This window comes from Pezoporus wallicus, unplaced genomic scaffold, assembly GCF_028554395.1.
Source record: "Pezoporus wallicus isolate ANWC-B61680 ecotype Strahan unplaced genomic scaffold, APGP_CSIRO_Pwel_v1 contig_6598, whole genome shotgun sequence".
Taxonomy (NCBI): Eukaryota; Metazoa; Chordata; class Aves; order Psittaciformes; family Psittacidae; genus Pezoporus; species Pezoporus wallicus.
In genome coordinates this window covers 462,236-485,656 of record NW_026637213.1, presented here as the reverse complement: position 1 = coordinate 485,656, position 23,421 = coordinate 462,236, and the positions used below count along the sequence as shown (strand labels likewise).

The following is a 23,421-nucleotide window of genomic DNA, read 5'->3' as shown; positions in this document are numbered from 1 at the left end:
TTGCTGCATTTTGGAGAGCTGCTAACATTAGGCTGCAGTTCTGAGCTCTTGTGGAAACTGTATTAGCTGCATGAGGTGAAGGACTACTCCCAGGAGGCCAAAGGTTCTAACACTTTGAGGAACTAAAGCATCTGACAAAGGATACTGGCATGAAGAGAAAGGGGCAGCTGCCACATTTTCCTCCACACTAGATGCCCGTGCCAGTTACACACCCATCCTTCACTGTAACACCAAAATATGAATACAAGCAAGGCATGGCCTGAAACCTGTTTAATGTCTTGTACTTTGAGCCCAGCTCCCTAGCAGGTAATGCACATGTCCCTAGCTGAGCAGCTGCTAACTGGAAATGGGAAGTATTTTTGTTGTGGATTGGGTTTGCCCTCTATCTTTGGCACCTCAGAGTTCAGTTGAAGGCCGCTCTCACTGAGGGCGGCTGATGCTACCCAAAAGGGCATGAGCTCCCCAGGTCTCCAGGAAAGCACATTCTGAATCAGGACACCCCTCCCTGCGCCAGGGGCTGAATGCTGCTCTGTGGTGGGGGGCATCTTTCTGCTCCTTCAAGGAGCTCATTCCTGCCCTCCACCCTGCTCCTGTACAGTGAAGCTGCACTTACAAGGGGACACAGTTTGGTTTCTCAGTTCACCCAGGCCAGAAATTATCTATCTAATCTATCCATCTAATCCACCTCACTCACTTTCTGCATGGCAAATAATTTGTATTTAGCATGCTTAAAGTAAACCCAAGAAGCCACATGCAGACATACATAGGCTCTTATGCCTGAATTATACCGGGGAGGCCCAAGTGTTGTCTTCAGAAGATGCCTGACAGTGCTTTGGAAAGAGAGACTGAAATGGGTGTGCTCTGTCTTAGCTATAGTAGCTGAGGTAGTGGAAATAGCCTTGATTAGTATTTCATAGCCTATTGGAGCTTCAGCCAGGCAGCAAACCTAGATATGACACACGGTACGTTAAATAGGTTTCAAAACTTATTTTGTATTCATGCATTTACTGACACAGGCAGAAGCCACATGCAACTTGTAGAAATAAGACACCATTGCTCCTTGTGTCTCAGAAGTAGGTCAGAGGATCATCTCTGGTTTTGCCAGTCTGGAAACCGACAAGGCTGGGACCTTGGTTCTCTTGAGGAAGGCTTTGAAACACCTTTAAGTGGACGTAGTCGGTATCAGAAACCTGGACCTAGAAACCAAAACAGTGGGAAAGTGAGAATCATGGGTTCAAAGCAGGTTCAAACAAAAGGATGTTCTTTATATACTTGGAAGAAGATCTTTGCTCAGAAGCTTAATTTTAGGCATATGTCCATTTTTACTTCAACAGCTCTTAACCCAATTATATAGTATTAACGGGATGTTTAATGCCTTAGGCACCAAGAGGTTGCTACATACTTTCTGGTAGCTGCAACATGACACTATGTTTGTTTTGGTCTGGATTACATCTGAGCTCTAAGTCTTCTGGTAAAATACTAGTGGTGTGGAAAATTCAGAATTATAAAATAATGAATCTTGTCACAGAGCTCATCCCAGTTAATGCTAAAACGAGTAACTGTTTCCCGTCACTTGCCAGATTGGGAAAGAAGAGACAAATAATCCATTTTCAGTGTCATAAATGGATTTCCTCCCAGTTCAGTAACATGTCAGTCTTCATTTCTGAGCAGTTTGGTCATGAGGCTTAGCATGGACAGCAGACAAGTATTCTACATTGCCTAGGTCAGCAATAAAATGCACAAAGGGAAGAAACGCAACTGGGCATGACTTCTGGCTTTACTGCAGCCTTCCCGTAAATTGTTCCTCTTCATCACTCAGTACTTCACCTACAAAAGCACATCTCACAGGACCAAGGGAAGAAAAACATCACTGATGTAAGTACAACTCAGACTAGTCATATAATAGGTAGTCTACCAGTATAATTCATGATGCTCACAGAGCAGAAATAACTCTTAAGAGTTACTTTAAGGAAGGCCTTGGAAAAGAGGAAGGTTTGGCAGTATCTGTCCTTCCTGGGTTCAACTAAATATGAGAAGTGTGGAGCAAATGCTCTTAATGTCTCTCTGCAGAATTACTATCCAATACTAGCCCAATCTATCTGTCAATTTAATTAATGAAGATTCTGAGCCTTGTCAAGGCTGGGCATGTGTCTGCACACATGTGGAGTTAAGACACAGCAGTCACATGCAAAGCCAGCTCTACTTCCAGAAAGCCAGCCTGCCACTAAGCAATGCTTTCCAGCCGTCAGTTGCAAATATGCCCAGCTGAAAGCTGCTCAGATCCTTGGGTAAGGTTATCTAGTAGAGGATGATGCTATCAGAGGGTTCCAAATTAAGTGTTACCCATTTTACCTCTGCAACAGAAAGCGGGGTTTGAAAATACAGGAAGAACTCACAGGCAGGCTGTACCTCTGCAGCACGTGACACAGAATCAGAACATCAACACACATGCTTGCATGAAAAACTAGTCTGCAGAGTATGGGATGCTTGCATTTCATTAAAAAATTCACTCTAACTGTCCACCAGAGCCTCAGGCTGACTTCAAATTCATCATAATAAATACAACTGGAGGACACAGACCCAACAGGAAAGCTGCTCTGCCTTGAAAGGACACAGGAGGGCAGAGTTGAGACTAAATAATCTGATCTGATAAAACAATCCATAGTCTTGGAGACGATCCTGTGAAACTGACTATTCACATCTGAAGCAGCACAGTGAATGTTTTACAAGTTTTCATATTCCTGTTCTACAAAAGTGCCAAATATAGGAATTTTATAAGCATCTGTTAGTTACATCAGGTGGTTTCCTATTAAATTTGCTTCCTTTTCTTGTTATAAGCCACTATGCAAGTCACCTACATTGTTTAACTACAAACCATAATTACAAAGCTCCTGTAACATATACAGACCTTAATAAAGTAGTTTATCCCAGCGACCACCTGAGTTTTATACACTATGGCTTTAAAGATGCCACATGTCCTGTTTTCCCTGCTTTCAAATTGTGGCTTCACCTGTAAAAAGAAAGGGAAAAATAGTTAGCAGGTTCATATTTCTTTCCTATCTACCGCTCCAGTTTTCATACTTTCAAACCACACCCTTAATGAACTAAACCCACAACCCCCAAAATAATTCTATTTACACGAAGACTTCCAGCCCTCTTCCCTAGCATTGCCTCCAGCATTCTTTAAAATTCCCCAAGACTTAAGACTTTCTAGCTGATGTAGTTCCTAGGCTATAGGGTTCCAGAAGAAACAACAGCCTGTGCTGACAGCATTCACACTCACAGTTCAGTTAGGTGTTTATGAACAGTACCCAGTTTAAGCACTGTGGATCTTAAAATATGCAGTTCAGATATCTACAGACTGTTGATACACATATTTCAAAAAAAGTGTGAATAGTCTTTCCTGAAACACACAAAGTGTAGAGCAAGATTTAGATTCAGCACCAATTACAGTGGTACTGTCCTCTCAAAGATTAAGCAGTCCTGTAATTACTAGGCTGAAAGGGCAGGGGACTAGCAAGTGAGATAGGGGTGAGCAGCAGGGGCAGTCTGGCCCCTGCATCTATGAGGCATCATAGAATCATAAAATGGTTTGGATTGGAAAGGACCTCGAGATCATTCAGTTCCAACCCCATGCCATGAGTAGAGATGCATCACACTGGATCATGTCACCCAAGGCTCAGTCCAACCTGGCCTTGAACACTGCCAGGAATGGAACATTCACCACTTCTTTGGGCTGCCTGTGCCAGCGCCTCACCACGCTCACAGTAAAGAACTTCTTCCTTATATCTTACCTGAACTTCCTGTGTTTCAGTTTGAACCCATCACCCCTCATTCTATTGCTACAGTCCCTGCTGGAGAGTCCCTCTCCAGCATCCTTGTAGGCCCCCTTCAGATACTGGAAGCTGCTCTGAGGTCTCCACACAGCTTCTCTTCTCCAGGCTGAACAGCCCCAATGTTCTCAACCTGTCTCCATACGGGAGATGCTCCAGCCCCTGATCATCCTCATGGCCTCATCTGGACTTGCTCCAACAGCTCTATGTCCTTCTTACGTCGAGGACACCAAAACTGCACACAGTGCTCCAAAGTGGGGTCGCACGAGAGCAGAGGGGCAGGATCATAACTGGCTTTCTATAGTGATTATGTGACACACATAGTTGTCGTATCACATGTATGTGGTCACAAATATAGAAAGGCAACTGCAGTGAACATAACCTGAAAACCTAGTCTTGTAGAAAGCGTAAACAATCCTCTGCAGGCTGAGTAACAGCCTCTCCTGCACATGACACCCATGCCATCAGCCTGATGCACTCCGGAAGTTGGGCAGAGGAGCGCGTCCTTGGCAGCCTCCTCAGGCAACCCCTGGAAGGGACTAGCAGCACCTCAGAGCTTCTCACCACCCTCCTGGTTCACCACAGTGGAGACTGGCTTTCCCAGCACATCCACCTCCAGAGTGGCTGCCACTCCCATGGCATTCTTTCCTAGCAGGCAGATTCCCAGAAGCACCCAAGGAACATCCAGATCAGCTACTGCCACAGAGTCAGAAATTATCATCATATTCAGGCTCCTCAATCTCTTACTCTTCTGCCAAGCAGCTTCCACAGGATTTCTGTCCCTGGGAACTGAGAGCTATACTTTCAACTCAGGAGCTCCTGACTCTAGCAAACCAGGGAAACTTCCATTTCCAACCCTCTTCCAGCTGGCTGGGCTGGGAGGCTCCTAGAATGCTCTGGCTGCAAAAGTGGCAACTTCTGGTACATATTAGTCTTCTCTTAGCACAAAACAAAACAAAAGGGAGTTCTGTCTAGTTTTACAATCTCTCCCATACTACATCCCCCCATTTGTTATTTAAGGACAGAGCCTTCAGTATAACTAGGCAGGCAGACAGCTCCCAAATCCTGAGATGGGAAAATGCAACATTCCTAACAGGTCCTTAAACCCAAGACATTCCCCAGTTTTAGGCAACAGCTCTAAATGAAGGAAACTGAAAAAATAACATTGCCCAACCCACTAAGGGTGACTACAGGGGAGACAAGGCAGAGGCTTGAGTAAATAATTACGCAATCCCAAGAGCAGATGGACCTTGGGCATCCCAAGGTCTACAGGTGCTCTTCACAACTTCCCTCAAATCATATGAGCTGCTGCTTTGCTTAGCAGAGCATAAAATCCCACACAATTGCATCATGAAAGGGTTGCCTCAATATAAGGTTTGTTCCTGCAGAATATTTTCCTTACAGAATTATATGAAAGCCTCTATTGGGGGGGGACGGACGGACAGGACTGACGACGACACACACCAGTGAGAGCTCTCTCCTGTTTTCAGCACAAGGCAGAAATTTCACCTTGCAGAAAATAAACAGCAAAGACTAATTTGTTTTCATTTTCTTGAGGTTACTGACAATAGAAGAGCACGAAAATCAAGATCAGTCCTTTTCTGGAATCACACAGAAATCTGTACATCTGCATTTCAGGTTCCATATTTGCCTGTACTTTGTGAGCATTAGCACAGCCTGAAACCAGCATTCACATTTTGAAGTGAATATTTGCTCACTGACATTTGAGCACTGGGATTTAATCTCTGATATACACTGCAATAGGTTAGGATCTTTTGATCACCCCTAACACAGCCAAGAATTAAAACCAGAGCTGAGCATCTGGCATCCTACACTGGCCTAGCAAAGTGTTCAAAGGAGGCCCTTAAGGTACTTCACAGACTCATTAGTTAAATTGCACAGTCCCGAGCTGGCATGAAGCATTGCCCTCCCCATCCTACACACGAGGAAACAGGAACTGCAAATATGCAAAGATGCCACAAGTCCCTGCCCAGGGTCTCCCTTCTCAGGTAAAGGGGAATTCCTATCTCTGCAAGGGCTGCTCCTTCAACCACTTGGTGCCGGCATAGCAGGAACAATGATACTGCTCCTGAGTAATTTAATCAGTGTCATAGAATGATTTGTGTTGGAAGGGACCTTAAAGATCACCTAGTGCCAGCCTCTGCCACAGGTAGAGACAACTTCCACTAGACCACGTTGCTGCAAGCCCCATCCAACTTGGCCACGAACACTGCAACTTCAGCTGGCACCATGAAGTGAGAGGACCAAGCACCAATACTTTGTTCAAATCAACTCTGGCAGCCCCAGCTGTGACTGACCAACAAAGCCCTACAATGGAAGGTGACTCAGAGGAGCTGGGCAAGAGTGATGCACCTATGAAACTCAGAAAATGCAGGGTGTGACTGACCACAGCCTCTGCAAAGGTTGACTTTATCTCAACAAAAAGGGGACCAGAAAGTATTTGTTTTAGATAAATAGCTATGTCAGTTGAGTGGATCAACTGGTGGTGTAACTCTGAGTTCATTAAAAGAATGTGAACACCTCCCAGAGGTAGGCAGGCCAGTATTGGGGGGAGTGAATACAGCACTCTGCCTGACAATGAACTAAAGAATTTTGAAGACAACAGCAGGTTTGAACTGGCTTCAATTCATGTACTCCTTCCTGGTGACTGAGGATGCCTAGTGTCATGACAATGAGCATACTAGAGTGACCACATGGAGATCACATTGGTGGTGTCACACCAACTGCTGTATTCCAACTGCTCTATTGCTAAGACTAATATATCTGTATTGTGCTACCAGTGTATTTGTATCACTCTGCTAAATCAAAAGCCTCATGTACCATCAAATAGTATCAGATAAGTAAATTAGATATTAAACAGTATACCTTCCATATGTGAAATATCTCAAAGAACCTGGTCGGAGTACTCTGACACCAGCCTACACAGCCTATTTACACATATCTCCTGGTGGCTCTGCCCTTCCACATGCACAGCCCAGCTCACCTCAAGTTTGGCTTCATCATTGCCTGGTCTCAGCCTGCAAGGTAGCAGGAAACACGGAATGGTGCTGGTGCAAACTCTGGCCTCTATGGCACAGCAAAGGAGGAAGCTGGGATCCCTGCACATTAGGCGTGTGCAGCCATATGGGCCAATATGTTCACCTTCACTACTTCCTATTTTTATTTCCTCAAGGAGGGCATAAACTACACTTCATGCAGTTGCCAAAGAGGGATGAGCAATTCTTACAGAGCTGGGAGGGTGAAGGTGATTGGTTGGGTGGGTCACAAAAGAAGCCTTCCCAATCCCCTCCCACTCCTCAGGACACACTTCATACACTTTTAAGAGCTGCTGCACTGTAGGGCATTAGAGGATCTGCAGAAGTGTTGCTCACACAGCTGCTTCCAGAGCGTGACTGAAGCAACCAAACATCATGCAACTAGACTCATGCTGCCAGGCTCGCTAGCGGCCTCTGCATCTTCACTGTCACTCCAGAAAACAATCCAGAGATACCAGCAGAGAACATGCCATTTATCCATAGCCTTGTCATGTGTATATATTTATTGGATACTATCACATGGTTTGTCCTATCCATGTCCTTCAATGAGGAATTAATTCTGCCAAGTACAATCTTCTCCTCTCAAATATACCAAGTTCAAACAAGTGACCTCAGTGCTGGCACAACAGAGCTGGCCTTTGAAGTACACATGAATGTTATTAACTGACGGAAGCCAGCAGTACTATCCCTTGCAAGGATGAGACAGAGAAGTGGTTCTCCTCAGTCTTACCACAGCACTACCTATGCAGAATGCTGAGAAAATACTGACAGGCAAGGGAATTCACACGTTCAGCATTAGCTTCTTCACTTTAAACACTGGATCATTATCACCACCTGGTCTCCCAGCCTTTGCATAAGCTGCTGCCCTTGGCAGACAGAGAATTCATCTTCAGATAGGTCACAACTCACCTGGTTAACAATATGCTGGACTTCTGGAGTAGCAGGCTTGGTCTCAGATAAGCCCCCAGGCATCATAGTGGCAGGTAACTTCTCTGAAATGCTGGGTGGTTCTGAAGAGGGAAGTTTAGTGCAGCCTGAGCAGAGTCAGCAGGCATCTCGTATATATACATACACATGTGTCATGGAATCATATGACCTGTAACACACGGAGCCTACCATTACTGAACTGGAGAAGGAGACAAAGGGGGAAAAGGGGGGAAAAAAGCAACGCAAAACACTGATAATACCAAATGTAAGAACCACTTTAAAATCTTAAGTGTGTATAGGCTCCACATCAATAAGAAAAGCAAAAAACAGCCCCCAGCTACCTGCATTTTAAGACAGTTGGTTTGGGCCACAGCTAGAACTTCTTGCCCCTCCACCCATGTGCAGGTGACTAGTCTCTGTGCTTAGGAAATGGATTAGTCACACCCAGTATTTCCCAACACCATTCAAGATCAGAAGAAAGCATGCAGTAATCTTACTGAAACTGTACTCTCTCAATATCCTTGCAAGGGAGAAACTGAAGCAGATAGCATTTTAGTTTTAGTGACTATGCTACCCTCTGCCTAACCAGAAAGGTGCCAAGGTAAACACCAGAAACAGAAGGGGAAAAAAATTAAATCCTACAATCAAGTAGTGCAAATGAGTTATTTCTGCTTCTTTCACATCAAACCTATAGCTGCAGTCATAATAACAACTGAATATGCAGTACTATTTACAGGTTTTTATGAAACTCTTGTGCCAACTTCCTAGCAGACAAAATATGATCCCTCTCACTACAGCAGTTGTGTGTGCACAATAGCTGCTCAAGGTATTTATATTTCACACAGAACTGAAATCTGTAGCATACAGTTACAGTCAAACATATGAGAGTCACATTCGTGACCATACGTGAACGTACAAAGCTCAAAACACACTCAATCTACTGCCGGCAACTGTTAGCAGCCCTACCTGGTAAGGAAGAACCAACACCTCAAGACCAGAGGAAAAAACTGCTCCTCTTTAGTATTCCTGAAACCCCCCTCTCCAACAAGTGGGAGGAATGCTGTTCCAGAGCTAGGACCAGAGAAGCAGCAAGCGATCAGGCAATCTTAGTCCCTAGGTGGGGGTACATGGGGGTATGTGCTGCACACAGGCAATGGACATTTCTGCTGGAATCAGCATTAGGGAATTTCCTAGAAACAAGCATGTTCATGGCCACAGCAATGGTGGCTGTGTAGCACAGACTTATCAGTGTCCTAACCAGGTTCCAAACACTCCTCAAATGACAAGTGATGGAACAGACTGTAAACAAGTACTTCGTATCTAACTTCAAGGCCTGTTCTTGGTATAAAGGCCCCAGGATTGAGAAACTGGGGCTGTAGAGGACTTAAACTCCACAGTATATAGATCAGAGTAACAGCATGTTACCAATGAAGATGGTGCAGAACTTCCCAAACTCTGAACATCGGTGTTAGTGTCAGGAGAGTGGATGAAAGGCATTTGAGAAAAAACAGTTGTCCTGAGACAACATCTTTCTGAACAAAAAGTGTTCCCAGTCCTTGCAAATGAAGGGAAGTGTTAAAACTGGGATTCTGCCACATTCTCCAAATTCACCGCTTGAGATCAGGAGTTCCTCAAAGCCCAGTCCAGGGAGTTAACAACAATTCAAGCTAATGAGCTCAAATGCCTTGTGTTGCATAAGACCCTGCTGATTCACTCAATGCTGATCATCTTCCAACATGTCACTATCATGTATCTTATTCACACAGCAGGACAGATAAGCCAACTAACTGGAAGAGCCAGCTCACCCTACCGAGGCCAGAAGCCATGGGATGTTTCAACAACCATACGGCATCAGTGCTACACCAGGGCGTTTTATAAACCTCTCCATATCACTCTCCAGGGTGCAGATCTAACTGCCCTGGGAAGGGATGTTGATAAGATCCCCATAGCAGCACTACTTCCCTGGAGAACCACTGATTCTGATTAGTAGGCAATATACATGAGCACAAAGACTAAGAGAATTAAATTTTAATCCTCTAGGTGTGAAACCAAGAAAACATTGTCTGGAAATTATTCACTGGATTCTGTATTTCTGGGTTGGCTGGGTTTTGACTTCCAAGTGTAAGAACTTCCTTTTTTTTTTCTTCCTGAATGCACACATTTGTGCAAAAGGGAAGGAAAAACAACACTGTCAGCAAGCTGATGCTAAAAATTACACAGGCAAACCTGTTTTCTTTCCACGGGAATGCTAATGGACATCCCCCAAAATCCAGTGATATGTCTAAGATTTGCATGCAGTACTCATCCTGCACATGTAGTTCATGAAGTCACTCTGAAATCTTGATGTTTCAAAGACCTGCTATCAAAGACGATCAGTGGCAATGGACATGCAAGGCAACCGCATCTACACCTCTCTCTAATTATTAAGCTTCGGATGTACTGAAACAGCATTTGGAATGCTGTTTTGAGAAGAACAGACATCCCCATTCCATCTCCTGCACAACATCGACAAGCCAGTGAGCGCATACACTTCGGTACTGGAGACCTGTTTGATGTTACATACCATTTCAGCTTACACTCACCACTGGCACAATGGCAGCTTCTCTTCACATAACTACTGCTCTTAACTTGGAAAATCTGTGCTGGGAGAACAGCACCTTATAGTTCTACAGCTGAGTAACATCTTGCACTATCCCAGTAATCGAGAAATAAATGTCTATAGCCTGCAGGCCACTATTCTCTGGTCCTGTATAAGCAATTTTAGGAAGCACAAGTTATAGGCAATAAAAACATGAGTACAACACCAAGCAAACAAAACCCAAATCCCAGGGTTATGAATTTATGAGTTATTTTTAAACCAGAAATTAAGTCACCTCTGTAGGAATGATTGTGAAAGCTAAGTCAGTAGGTCAGTCTTCTGGTTTCACAGCGACAAGGCACGTAATTGTGACTGGATTAAATGACACACAGTCTGCACCATTTTAAGAGCTGCCAAAAGAAAGCAGCCCTCCATTCACCAACTGAAGATCTGTTTGTCATCATCACAGTAACAAGAGTCTTGACTTCTAATATGCTGCTCTGCAATAAAGGTCTCCCCTCCTGCTTCTCACACTGATTTCAGATTTCAGCAGCACAGAACTGTAATATCCCAAAGACTGTGCTGAGCCTCTTGTACCAGTAAAGAGCCGCTTCCCCTCAGTCTGCTCCAAGACAACCAAATTCTATCCTTAAAAATGTTCTGTAAAGAGGTTACCTGTTTCATTAGTCTTCCATGCCTACAGGCTGCAGAAGACAACAGCGCTGAGTGCCAGAAAAAACACATCTCTCTATTTCACAGAAGGAAAAAAGCAGCTCACACTTGAGAGGACATCTCAAGCAAACAGGATCTGCTCACCTGTATTTACCACGTCCAAACAATGCGAAAGCCCCACCAGTGGGGCAAGCCACCTGCAGGAGATCTAGACTTTTGGCAGGGACATCAGTTGTGCCTTTACTTGCAGAAATAAAAGTTAGAACCAGGAAAAAGATGAAATCCTGGTATTTGTGGGGTGCATGATTTGATTCTCATATGACATCAAGCAGCCCAGTAATTTTGTGACTACCTTGATGGTACAGTTGAAGCAGGATTCAATCGCAGATTAAGCATGACCCTAGAATGGACAAGGGTCACTGAACAGAGATTTTACCTGCCTTTGTTTAGTACAGCCCACAGGTCATACCAGTGCCATTAGCATACCATCACAAAACATCCCCCTTCGCAGGCAGATCCTAAATACTCAAAAAAAAATAGCAAAGTCATTTTCTCCTTCCCTGTGCTCCAAAGCATGGCATGCAATTCCAGTAACTCACCTTAATGTTCCACTATGTTCAACAGCAAGACTCAAACAGCCTCTGATCCATGCGATTTGCCATGTACTGTAAGAGATATCCCTCTGTGCTCAGAGCAAACTAAACAGAGTAATTCAACTTCTCAGTGCAAACCTCTGTATACATGCTGCAAACACCTGCAGAAGGGAGGTTTGGGACTTAGAACTTACGGTGTCAGAAGTTCTTCATATATAGGTTTGTATAGGTCTACTTGTTTGGCCTTATATTCAGATGAAAAACAGTGCTACATTAGGGTTGGTTTTTTTTTGGTTGTTGGGGTTTTTCCCATCGTTTTCTCATAACAACTGCTAAACTGGGCTACTGAAAAAAGAGAAAAACAAATCTAGGTATGTATCACATCCATTCCACAGGTCATTTTTCACAGCATCTGCTTAAGTGAAGAATTTTTTCCACAACAGCTGAGCAAACATCTGGATGGGTAGAGGAGGACAGCGATTAATTCTCATTGCAGTCTCTAGTTTCTACAGAAATACAAGCATGAATTTCCAGAGTATTGATGCCAGCTGTCTATACACACTGGCAGAAGTTTCTATCATACAGCTGACTTAAAAGGAACATTTATCCTGCAGTTGTAGATCCAGGCCACAGACAGAACAAGTATTTTAGACACCTATATTAGAGGTCACTCTCAGGAGTACTGACTTTTTAATCAAAACTAACTGTTCTCAACATCTCATTACTGGACCATCTCCTGTGCAAATTAGGTTGGTAGCAATTCAGCCCACAGTTCTGAGCAGTATTTGCTTTCCACTTTGAGAATAAACACTTGTAAGAATTTATCAGTTGAAGAACAAACATGTTTTCTGCTTTCAGAGATGCAGAAAAACAATGAGGATACTTCGAGAGCGAGACTAGCACTTCAAATGGAGTAAAGTTCTGCTTAGAGCAGTTGCAGTACCTTGGGGGAAAAAGGGAAAAATAATGAAGTTTGAAAATTAGGATTTATAGCCTCAGAGACTTAAATTACATTTCTGCCCCATTCTCAAAGAAAAGTGAGACTTAATGTCTCTGCTGCCCAAAAATAAATGCCACCAAGTAGTTCGAGTCTCTTATGGACAAACAACTATAAACCAGATGATGCTGCACAGATTTTTGCCCGCTTTCCAGTAGCACAGGTACATTAATCCATTTACTTCCCACCACCCCATATATGCACAGCTTTTAGGGAAGTGGGAGTATACAGTAATTTTGGTACTGTTACTGAATTCCAAAGCATTTCTAAGATGGGGACTGTATTTTTAAGACTCTTCAAGTTAAAGGCTTCTTAAAGACTTAGTGCTAAGTAATAAAACCAGCTGGCAACCACATAGACCTTGTTATTTGACTGTCAGCCAGTTAGTTAGCAAAACATAAAGGTATAATTACAGCAATTCTGCCTTCTTCATACTTACCTGCTTTTAACAGCAGAGGTGTTGCACTAAAGCTTTCTAAATATACAGCTACAGCCAGAAGCAACAGGACCAGGTATGCGCAGCTATTTTGCCAGTTCAAATGCAATTCACCTATGGGATTACTTTCAAATTTCAGGAGGAGGGATAGCGAGCTGCCTCATTCCTGAATTGAGACTTATCTTCATCTCCACTCCAAAGTTCCCTATTTAAAGAAAAATTACAGAACTTGGGAATGCAGACCAAAGGCAGTATGTGACGCATGCTGCCTGTCAGCATTGTGGGAACATTGGCAAACCTGCATCCGCATGCAGCTCTGAACCAATGCTGCCGATGCTGAGTAGTTCAGAACAATGGTGACAGCTTCCTCCTTTCAGGGCTGCTGAACCTACGCTTGCTGATCATTCTGCAATGTGTCACTTCCTTTCAGATTTTAGTGTATTATTTGCACAAAGATACCATGTTCACTGATTAACAGGCACCCTGTCCTCCCTGCTCAGAGCTGGTTTTTACTGTTTCTTTCCCTCTAGGACTGTTGAAGCTGTAGAAGTGCAAGAAAGATGCCAGTTTTGCATTCCATTTGAAAATTATTTTAATACTATAAAATTCATTTGTTCACATATTTTGTACAAAAGATGAGTTGTTTTCTCTTAATTACAGGAGAATCATTTCATCTTGAACTTTCAGCTAAGTAGGTCCAAAACAAAACAAGACTGGGTTCTACTGGTTCTGGAGGGTCGCAACACAGCTCACCCAAGGTCTCTTTCCAGTTTGGCTCTCACGGTTATGGACCAACTTGATGGAAAATACCCCACATCATTGACTCTTCGGAGGCTTGTAGTGAATTCGGCAACGTTCATTAAATACCTGAGACACCAAAACAGAAGAGCAAAAGCGAATCAGCCCTCCTCCAGCAGATGAGAAAAACTTCAGGCAACTCCCTCTTGACTGAGCACCCATCTCAAGATACCCAGCCCTGCTGTACCAATAAATGGTACTTACCAAAGCATCTGTCTCCATTCACCTTCTCTCCTGGCTTTGGTGAATCCAAAGTTTGCAGCCTGATGCTGGGGGACTGCACAGCACTAAAGGTGTTCTCCCTCAGACAAGGCAGGCTCATAATCCTGGCAGTCTGTTGTCATCAAAGATGCTGATGCCTTTTTTCTTTTATTTTAAAAGAGGGAGGGGAAATCACCAGTGGAAGGCTACTGACCAGCTGTGTTCTGTTAAGTTCACTCTGGCATTCAAATCTGGATACTCTACTCTTCTCTTTCCTGAGCAAATGCATTTTACATTGCCACGACAGCTAAGAGGTGCAAGGGCTCTTGGAAGCCATGTTCATACTGTTAGTTATCTGAGAGCAGGTGATGCTGCCTATGCAAAGGGCACACTGCTCTTGCCTCACTCACCTCTGCACCTTCTCTGAGTAAAATTTAGCACACAGAACTAGAGACTGAAGATCACATTTATTTAGCGTGAACTCTGGGCCTTGTCAAGCAGACTGCTTACCCTAACAAATGTGACTATTTAAAGTCAGGCAGTCTGAATCTAAAGTACAACACACAGGCTCACACCAAAGTTACAGGTGCTCTGTACAAGCAATTTAGTTGTTGTTTTGGCTCTGAACTTTGTCCAGCACATGTCCTGAAAAGCGACACGAGCAGCACCTAACACCAAGCTGAGGCAGTTACCAGCTCCCCCACCAGCACTCCTGGTTTCCAAGGTATCCAGGCCTTTTCAGATCCAAATGCCTAGGACTGTCAGGAGATTAAGTTTCGTGAACTCTTCCACTGGCTTCACATGCAAAATGAGTGGGACAGTGACTTGGGGAAGCTATGTATCACTTCATATAAATACATTCTTTTGAACAGTATCTTCCTAGCATCTTCTACAGCTGATGCCCCTCTTCAGAGTTCAGAACCTCTGGCAGCTTCAACAGAAGTGAAGTCTGGAGCATGCATCAGCTTTAGAATTGATTCTTAACAACTTCTGAGTCATTTTCAACTTGTTTTCAAATGTAATTTACATTAAGAAACAGACACGTATTACAAATGGCTTCATATTGCAGAAAAACAAAAGCTGTGATACAGTTTCTTTCCCTCACACAGACAGCATGTCACATTATGTTACCACATGCAGTGGACACCTCTGGAACAGTGAAGAATATGCAGTGGTCTGAGATCAGTTAAGCAACAGAAGCAAACTGTAGAAATCAAGAGCCATAAAGGTTCTTATTCAGAAGCATGCAAATTCTTACTAAAATAAGCAAATTGCACCATTTTTGTCCATTGTCTATCAAAAGACATTTTAAGGGTCACTGGTCACATTTTAAGGGTCACTCTAAAAGACTGTAAGGGTCTCTTGCATCCAGCAGCACACCAGCTTGCTTGCTATCATGCAACCTTTGAAAGCTTTTTGAACAGTAACTCCGCAGCCTATGGAAGGAAGATCCATGCTACAATCCTACTAACACTGCCTCCTACTGTTAGGATCATTGACCCACAGATATCAGTGTGGTACCCAGGCCACTTAACTCCATTGGTCTATCTGTGAAGAGCTATTCTCATTTTTCAGACAGGAAAGACAGTGCCTGAGAAACCTTAGCATTCATGCTACTATGTAGAAACTTGATTTTGATGTCTTTTACATAATACTATAATACACTTCAAGGATAAACTCCAATGGGGAGGTTATACCTCCCAGAGGCTGATGGAAGTATCTTGTTTTGGAAGCCAATTCCTTGTTTGGTATTAGCCAAACAGAATTCCACTGCATGCATCTCTATCCAGCAGCATCTTTCTGTATGCCACTCTTCGCTACAGCTACCCAGAGCGATGCTGGCAAATACCTCTTTCCTAGTCAGATTTTTCCAGTCACTTTTCAGCTTGTTAGGGTTACTGTAAATACGTAAGTGTACTTTCCAACTAGAAGTCTGCAACAGTAAAAAAGAGTGGAGGTCCTCACCTGCAAACCAATAAGCACTTCCATGCTACAAATAGCATTCGGGCCGCAACTATGACTGATTCTAATTCCTTCAGTGACATGCTTTTACAGGCAGCTAAATGAGACATTTCTGCCTGTATTCAGAGGGAGACAAAAGTCCTTTTTGCATTTGGAGAGGAAAAGAGGTTCTCTATACAGTACTGAAAGCTCTGAAAAACTACAACAAACCAGATGCGAGGTGTGAAATGCTGCAGCGACAGAATAGAGCCACCTCAGAATTTAAGCTCAGTGCCAAGATCACTTTATAACAAGACAGCATCTGGGGCTATCAATCGAGAGGGTGATGTGCCCCCTCTGTTGACACATGAAAGCAACAGCAAGCCTGCCCTTTGCACCAGGGAGCTCCATCAGGAAAAGGTTCAACTTCCACAGCCCCCTCTTCCTCTGTCCTCTGCTCAGAAGCACCATCAATACCACACAGCCAAATCTGAAAGACTTATCTCTCTGACACTGTTGGAGGCCCAGCAAAGCTTTTCAGATAGGCCACCATGGAAAAGTCACTTAGCCACTGGGCAAGGAGGAGAAAGGGAGCTGCACAGGGAGTACTCCACAGTCCTTTCTCCCCCCTAAATCATATGCTTTTCTTTCCTTTGCAGTGCAGAACATCATCACTATTTTAAATGATTGAATACCTTCCAGCTTCTGTCGTTTACCACTTCTTCAACATTCAGCTCCGACTGCATCAATTTCAACTGCAAAAACAGATAAAGAAGTGATTGTCAAACAGTAGACTGTAGTCTTCAATATTTACCACTACTGCAACTTTCTAGATCTGCAGCCTTGAGCTGTCATTCTTCCATGCATGCATTACTAGAGAAAGCTGGCAGCAAAGCTACGACTGAGCACAGGTCTCAGAATCAGATTTAGAATTCAGATCATAAATAGATCCTCTCCATTTCCTTTGCTGTCTCTGCTGTGTACTGACCAAAAAAGGGTCTACAAGAACATGTATGTTCATGATATATGAACAGTTAAGACGTTATCTGATCACAGAAGGACAAATCAGGTTTACACAGATGCAAAAGCTCCAGCAAGAACTACCACAATATACAGTTCTTGAACACGCACTTACCATAAGAAATGTAAGACTCTCTTTGATTTGCACCCATCAGGAAGCCCAACAGTTGTGTTCAGGTAACCTGCAGTAATTTGACCCTGCCATGAGGCCCTGAAGCAAGGGATTTAAGAACCATCTGCCTTTTTTTGCCTATAGTTCGGATGTATTTTTGTTGGAGTCTCAACAAACTAAGGATCAGTGTTTATCCATTTTAAACACAGGGCTTCATTTAGAGGTCGTGACCAGATGCAAGCCAAGACAGAAATTCCATCAAAAACGTTCCAAGTAAGATGTCCAGACACACGCAACTACTAGAGCTGCTGGATGCACCTTTACCTACTCAACAGGACTTCAAACTGTTTGAAATAACCATCCAGAATCTACAGAGTGAATAGATGACCCAGATTAGTCCTTGTAAAAGAACCACTCAGAAGATCCTTAGCAGTTCAAAGAAAGGTTTTTCCTGCTGGTGCATGTCAGTAGATTTACAATCATCTTGACTGTAGCATTGTAAGGAAGAAGTTCTTTCCTGTTAGGGTGGTGAGGCAATGGAATGGGTTGCCCAGGGAAATTGTGAATACTCCATCCCTGGCAGTGTTCAAGGCCAGGTTGGACAGAGCCTTGGGTGGCACAGTTTAGTGTGAAGTGTCCCTGCCCCTGGCAGGGGGGTTGGAACTAGATGATCTTAAGGTCCTTTCCAACACAAACCATTCTGCGATTCTATGATTAACTGCCTTTGACACCAAGATTAAGCAAAAATATTTTAGCCTTTTCCTTAGAGTTGCAGAACTGAACAGCAATATAGTATCAATGAACATGGCTATACAGTGGAATTTGTTGTTGTTTTTAAAACATAATCTGACATTCTGTCCTGGGTTCAGCTGTAGCAGTTATTTTTCTCCTTCCTAGTACCTGGTGCAGTGCAGTGCTTTCAACTTTAGCCTGAGAACAACACTGATAACACACCAATGTTTTATCTGTTGCTCAGTAGCACTTACCCCTACCAAGGACTTTTCAGTCCCTCATGCTCTGCCAGTGAAGAAGGGCACAAGAAGCCAGGGGGAAGCAGAGACAGGACACCTGACCCAAACTAGCCAAATGGGTATTCCATAGCACAGCACATCATGCCCAGTATAGAAACTGGGGGGAGTCACCCAGAAGGCCCAGATCACTGCTTGCATCAGGCTGGGTATCGGTCGGCAGATGGCGAGCAATTGTATTGCGCATCACTTGTGTTTATTGTTTTCTTTTCCTTAATTCCCCTTTCAGTTTTATATTCTCTCCCCTTGTTATTTCCCTTATCATTATTATTGGTGGTAGCAGTAGCGGTTTTGTGTTATACCTTAGTTACTGGACTGTTCTTATCTCAACCTGTGGGATTCACATTCTTTTGCTCTCCTCCCCATCCCCAAGGGAGCATGGGATAAGAAGGATGGGAGTGAGCAAGCTGCGTGGTTCTAAATTACTGGCTGGGCTTAAACCACGACATGTTTTGACAAGCTTTACTAATTCACTTGCTAAAGCTGTTAATCATTATGCTGTATGGTTTGGATTTCCAGGATTTATTTGGTTGGCTATTTTCTGATAATTCGTTTCAGTAAACTAAGACAATAACAAATTAATACAATAATCAAATGGCGTTTCGATGTAAGCAGATTAAAAGATTTAGCTGCTAAACTGGCACTACTCCAAGTTTTCTTATTCAGTGACCCAGAAGTAAAAATTTTGGATAAAATCCTCCAATTTGTACCATTAGCAGGATGAGAGAAATATAAATGAGAAAGCAGATCTGTATTGCAAACAAGTGAATATATATTTGAAATGCAAAATCTTAAATGTAGGATTTGTTCTGTCAAGACAGCTTTCTGGAGTTGTAGAGAAAACACCACTCTCAGAGAACTAAAAAATCCAAAAAGGGGGTGGGGGAGATGCACTTCATAAAGTAAAAATTTGAGGTCATCTCATCAAAAGCTTTCTGGGATGTTTCCAAATCATGGATTGCTTTTAATATTTGAAATCACTTTCAACTGTTCAACATTATCATTGCAATACTCCCAGTGGTTTCAGTGATAGGTTCTGGGCTCAGTAACCAAATTATTTGAGAAACTGGCTCTGCAAACAACATTTGAAGAAAATACTAATTCCAAACTAGTATGGATGCTTATTAGCAGTTCCCTAAGTGAGGCTTTAAGAACAAAAGCACTCACCTGCCACCTGGTTCTTAAATCTGAGCTCACGACAGAGCACTTCTCTGAAGAGCACAAGAACAAACATTTCGTTCACTCAGTGCCTGGGAAAAATCAGATGCTTGAGTTCAAATCATCCCCTCAGGAAGTTCTTTTACTACAGCTGCGTCAGCATCCAACTGCTCTTTGAAAGCAGGGGCTACAAGTGGCTCCCCTTGGAGGTAGAGGGATAACAGGGGAGGTTCAGGTTAGATACAAGGAAGAAGTTCTTTACTGTGAGGGTGGTGAGGCACTGGCACAGGTTGCCCAAGGAAGTGGTAAATGCTCCGTCCCTGGCAGTGTTCAAGGCCACAGAGGACAGAGCCTTGGGTAATATGGTCTCGTGTGAGGTGTCTCTGTCCATGGCAGGGGATTGGAACTGGATGAGCTTAAGGTCCTTTCCAACCCAAACCATTCTGTGATTCTATGAAGTCGTTCAGCACCACAACAGCAAAATTTTAGGACTGGTCTCTTCAATTCTTTAATTACTGCAGCAGAGAAAGCCACACTCAGCATATAGGACCATATATACGTATACGTGATGGTGGGATATCTGGCTGTTATGAGAAGAACTCACCCTTGTATTGGAAACCCTGGTTATGACAGTCCTCAGCAGAGGAAGGCTCACTAAACTGCTGAACATAACACACACCTAGCCAGTGTAAGCAAAAAATAAAAAAGCAATAAGCAAGCAGTCTTGTTATGTGATGCAAGCACATGAGCCATACAGAGCAGGTCTGGAAGAGAAATCAACTGAACAGTTCACATCCCAGCTAATCTCCACTCCTAGTACATATGCAGTACCTTTTTGCCTACAAAGGAGAGCCTGGAACAGGGGCAAGAGAGTGGGGTTCCCTTCTCCACTTCTAATGCTCCATCTAGATCACCTCTGGTGTAAGTGTACTTACACTTTCCATCCAGAGGCCAGAAGGTTGAGAAGGTGTTTGCAAGTTAAAATTCCCTATGCAAACCCAGAAATCTCTCTCACACCATCACAAGGTACTCATAAAATTAATCAAAGAAATACTAAAGAACGACAAAGTCACTTAAGTGGAATTCAAAGTTGCCTGAAAGCTCCTCTTAGAGGACAGGAATTCCACTTAATACACCAAGTAAAGATGATGCTTCTAAGGGTGACAGCTTCAAGGCTGCATAACTGTGTGGTGCAAGAGTCATACATGAAAGCTGTATTTCATTATCTTCTGGTGTTTGCACCTTAGCACCCATATTTGCTGTTTGCAGATATACTAGTTTTACAAGATCTCAAATGTCAAAATGAGCCTTCAGGCATTTTAAAAGGACTAAGCAAGCCACAGGTAAGTTATATGCTAAGTGGTGTTAGCCAGTGAAGGTTAGAGCCCACCATGGGGAAGCACATAAGTTTTTTCTATGGCATTTCTGTAACACGATCTCAGAAAATGCTCCACTTGCAGGATAAAAGCAGCTCTCTCCTGAGGGCTAAGGGAAACAGTTCTCATATACCCAGCCAGCAAGAACCTTAGAAAAGACTGCCCAAGCCAGAATCCACTTCAGGTTCTCTCCATCACACTGGTCTTCCCATTTGGGAAAGATCAACTCTTTTTCCTCTCTAAGTAATCTCTACAAAGCTCCACCACTCACCTTTGTCTGCTCTTTCCTGAGTTGCTTTAATAACGCTGCATCATCCTGGGCCTTTTCTCTCTCTTCTCTGAGAGTTTTCACTACATTGGAAGTCTGAGCAATGCAGTTTTTGATGATTCTCTCCCTGCTGGTATGAGCATCCATCAACTAAGTGGGGAGAGAAAGAAAGTCACAACAACTCGGCAGATAATAAAATTACTCCAATTTACAAGTTAAAAGAAAGACTTTCTAAAGTCAAGGCACTGCTGTGCCTATAGAAAACCCCTGATTCTACGTTAGAAGTAACACTGCTTTTAGTAACAGGTAACAAGTTGATCAAAAGTCAAAGATACACATGAGCAGGAGTCTTGCAAAGGAAGAAGTGGACAGGGCTAATACCATCCACTGAGGCCTGAAGTGCACCTCAAGTATCACTGCTGCAGAACAACAAATTTCCCTACGTGGTTTTAAACTGCAGTAACTGTTACATGCATGCACTTTAGATGCATAGAGAAGCCAAGCATGCCGATTACAGGTATATAAAGCACTGGTGAGGCTGCACCTTGAATCCTGTGTTCAGTTCTGGGCTCCTCACTACAAGAGAGGCATTGAGGTGCTGGAGCGGGGCCAGAGAAGGGCAATAGAGCTGATGCAAGGCCTGGAGCACAAGTGTGATGAGGAACGGCTGAGGGACCTGGGGGGTTTAGTCTGGAAAAGAGAAGACTCAGGGGGAACCTTATTGCTCTCTACAGTTACCTGACAGGAGGATGGAGTGAGGTGGGGTCGGTCTCTTCTCCCAAGGAACAAGTAATAGAACAAGAGGAAACAGCCTCAAGCTGTGCCAGGGGAGGTTTAGACTGGAGATGAGGATCAACTCCTTCCCCAAAGGGTGCTCAGGCATTGGAACAGGCTGTCCAGGGCAGTGCTGGAGTCACCGTCCTTGGAAGTGTTCACACACGGTGTAGACAAGGCCCTCAGTGACACCAGAGGATGGACTAAATGGTGGAATTGGCAGTCCTAGGGTTAGACTTGATGATCTTAAAGGTCTTTTCCAACCTAGTTGATTCTGTGATTCTAATATATCAAGGTAGTGGTTTCAATAGAGACTGGGGATGCTTTACTAGCCTATGCACGTAAAACATCCATAAGAGGACAAAGAGTCAAAGGAGAGCACACTCACAGACTGATACAGCTCTTTACATGTCTGGCTGGCATCAATCTTCCCCACAAAGGAAGCTGTTGGAATCGTAGTGTTTAATTCGTGGATAATTCTGTCATCGATCGTCCTCATCACCCTGAGAAACTCCTGTATTTAAAAAAATAATAATCATATTTGCTCATATACCTGAGAAAAACCTACTACAAAAACCGTCCCTTAGAAAACTAAGTGGATTGCGTACAAACAGCAACAAAAAGCCCTCACCAAACGCACATATGAAGTACGCGCATACAGCATATGCAGCAGTATGTGCTGCAAACCAACTGGTCTCCTCAGCAGCAAAGGCCAGAGGGGAGACAGAGCTGCTGAGCGCCAAGTAGCGAGCAGCCCCCGGTCTCCCTCTGGTAACCCACCCGCAGAGCCGCTGCCCAAGGCCCCATCGCCACCGATCCACGCTTCCAGACGGGAAACTGGGCACAACCTGCACCAAACCTCGAACTAAACAAAGGAAACACCTTCATTAGGATACGGTATTTAAGGAACAGGCCAGCCATCACCGCCGCCGTCCGCCGCCCCGGACACTGCTCGCACCGCACGCGGGACGCTTCGCTCTCCATTAAACAACGTGCGGGCGCGCACGGAGGCTCCACGCCCCGTCCCGTCCCGGGGTCCCCCCTCGGGAGGCGGGTTTCCCTGCCCCGCTCCCTGCTAGAGGGCACCGCTCTCCCGCCGCCGGGGTAACCGGAAGGCCAGGCCGGACCAGGCTGGGCTGGGCCGGGTCCCCCTCTCCGCCGCCGCATCTCGCCCGTCGCGGGGAGTGGTGACCTCGCCGCCCCCCCAGCGGGGTGCGCGTTCCCTCAGGGCCGCACACGGCGTTGCGTGGAGGCGGCGGCAGCGCGGCGATGCAGCGGGAGCGCCCTTGCTCACCGCCAGCACCACCCGCACAGCCCGGCGCGGGTTACCTGGAACTCGGCGAAGTCCTCACAGGTCCCCGCTCCGCCGGGCGCCGCCATACTGGAAACGCCGTCGGCCGCGGCGCCAGCCAATCCAGCGGCGAGGCGGGATGACGCGGGGAGGGGCGTGCCCTGCCGAAGGGAGCTGCCCACGGCCGGGCATCGATAGCGGTGCCGTAGGGCGGCTTCGCGCTGCGGTGCGTTCGCCTTCGCTTCTCCGGTGCCGGCCCAGCAGGGACACTGAGGAGCGCCGGGGCCGCGCCGGTGAGTGGCTGCCCCGCGGGGCTCGGGGGCCGTCAGCGGTGTTATCAGCCCGGGGATGCCGGGCCCTGT

At 44.6% G+C, this 23,421-nt stretch overlaps 2 protein-coding genes across 6 annotated transcripts; both read right to left on the bottom strand.

The window, feature by feature from the left end:
• Positions 1-972: 972 nt before the first annotated feature.
• CSTA (cystatin A) lies at positions 973-7,916 on the bottom strand. The gene is made up of 3 exons (XM_057404139.1): positions 7,799-7,916; positions 2,909-3,010; positions 973-1,196 (listed from the first exon to the last, which is right to left on the bottom strand). The coding sequence occupies exons 1-3, from the start codon at positions 7,862-7,864 to the stop codon at positions 1,068-1,070; spliced, it is 297 nt and encodes a 98-aa protein (XP_057260122.1). The 5' UTR covers positions 7,865-7,916; the 3' UTR covers positions 973-1,067.
• MIX23 (mitochondrial matrix import factor 23) lies at positions 7,859-23,224 on the bottom strand. 5 transcript variants are annotated; one of them, XR_008971532.1, is made up of 6 exons: positions 23,098-23,163; positions 22,157-22,282; positions 20,998-21,144; positions 16,728-16,787; positions 11,666-11,820; positions 7,859-7,985 (listed from the first exon to the last, which is right to left on the bottom strand). XR_008971532.1 is itself a non-coding variant. In XM_057404137.1 (5 exons), exons 1-5 carry the CDS (start codon positions 23,146-23,148, stop codon positions 7,977-7,979), a joined length of 393 nt encoding a protein of 130 aa, XP_057260120.1. In that variant the 5' UTR covers positions 23,149-23,163; the 3' UTR covers positions 7,962-7,976. The 5 variants fall into 5 exon arrangements, 2 of the variants coding, with proteins under 2 accessions (XP_057260120.1, XP_057260118.1); XR_008971530.1 differs by lacking the exon at positions 7,859-7,985 and adding an exon at positions 13,846-13,959 and having other exon boundaries at positions 11,697-11,820; XR_008971531.1 differs by lacking the exons at positions 7,859-7,985; positions 11,666-11,820 and adding exons at positions 13,660-13,959; positions 14,095-14,256.
• Between the last annotated feature and the right edge of the window lie 197 nt (positions 23,225-23,421).

Bases quoted from the DNA above. Each gene is read 5' to 3' on its own strand.
- MIX23 (XM_057404135.1), bottom strand. From the start codon at position 23,148: ATGGCGGCGCCCGGCGGAGCGGGGACCTGTGAGGACTTCGCCGAGTTC. The intron at 21,145-22,156 runs GTGAGTGTGCTC...CTCCCCACTTAG, and splicing joins GTAAAGAGCTGTATCAGTCT to TTGATGGATGCTCATACCAG. The intron at 13,960-16,727 runs GTATTCAATCAT...TTGGTGTCTCAG, and splicing joins TAAACGACAGAAGCTGGAAG to GTATTTAATGAACGTTGCCG.
- CSTA (XM_057404139.1), bottom strand. From the start codon at position 7,864: ATGATGCCTGGGGGCTTATCTGAGACCAAGCCTGCTACTCCAGAAGTC. The intron at 3,011-7,798 runs GTGAGTTGTGAC...TTCTTTTTACAG, and splicing joins TCCAGCATATTGTTAACCAG to GTGAAGCCACAATTTGAAAG. The intron at 1,197-2,908 runs GTCTGTATATGT...TTTGGTTTCTAG, and splicing joins GGATAAACTACTTTATTAAG to GTCCAGGTTTCTGATACCGA.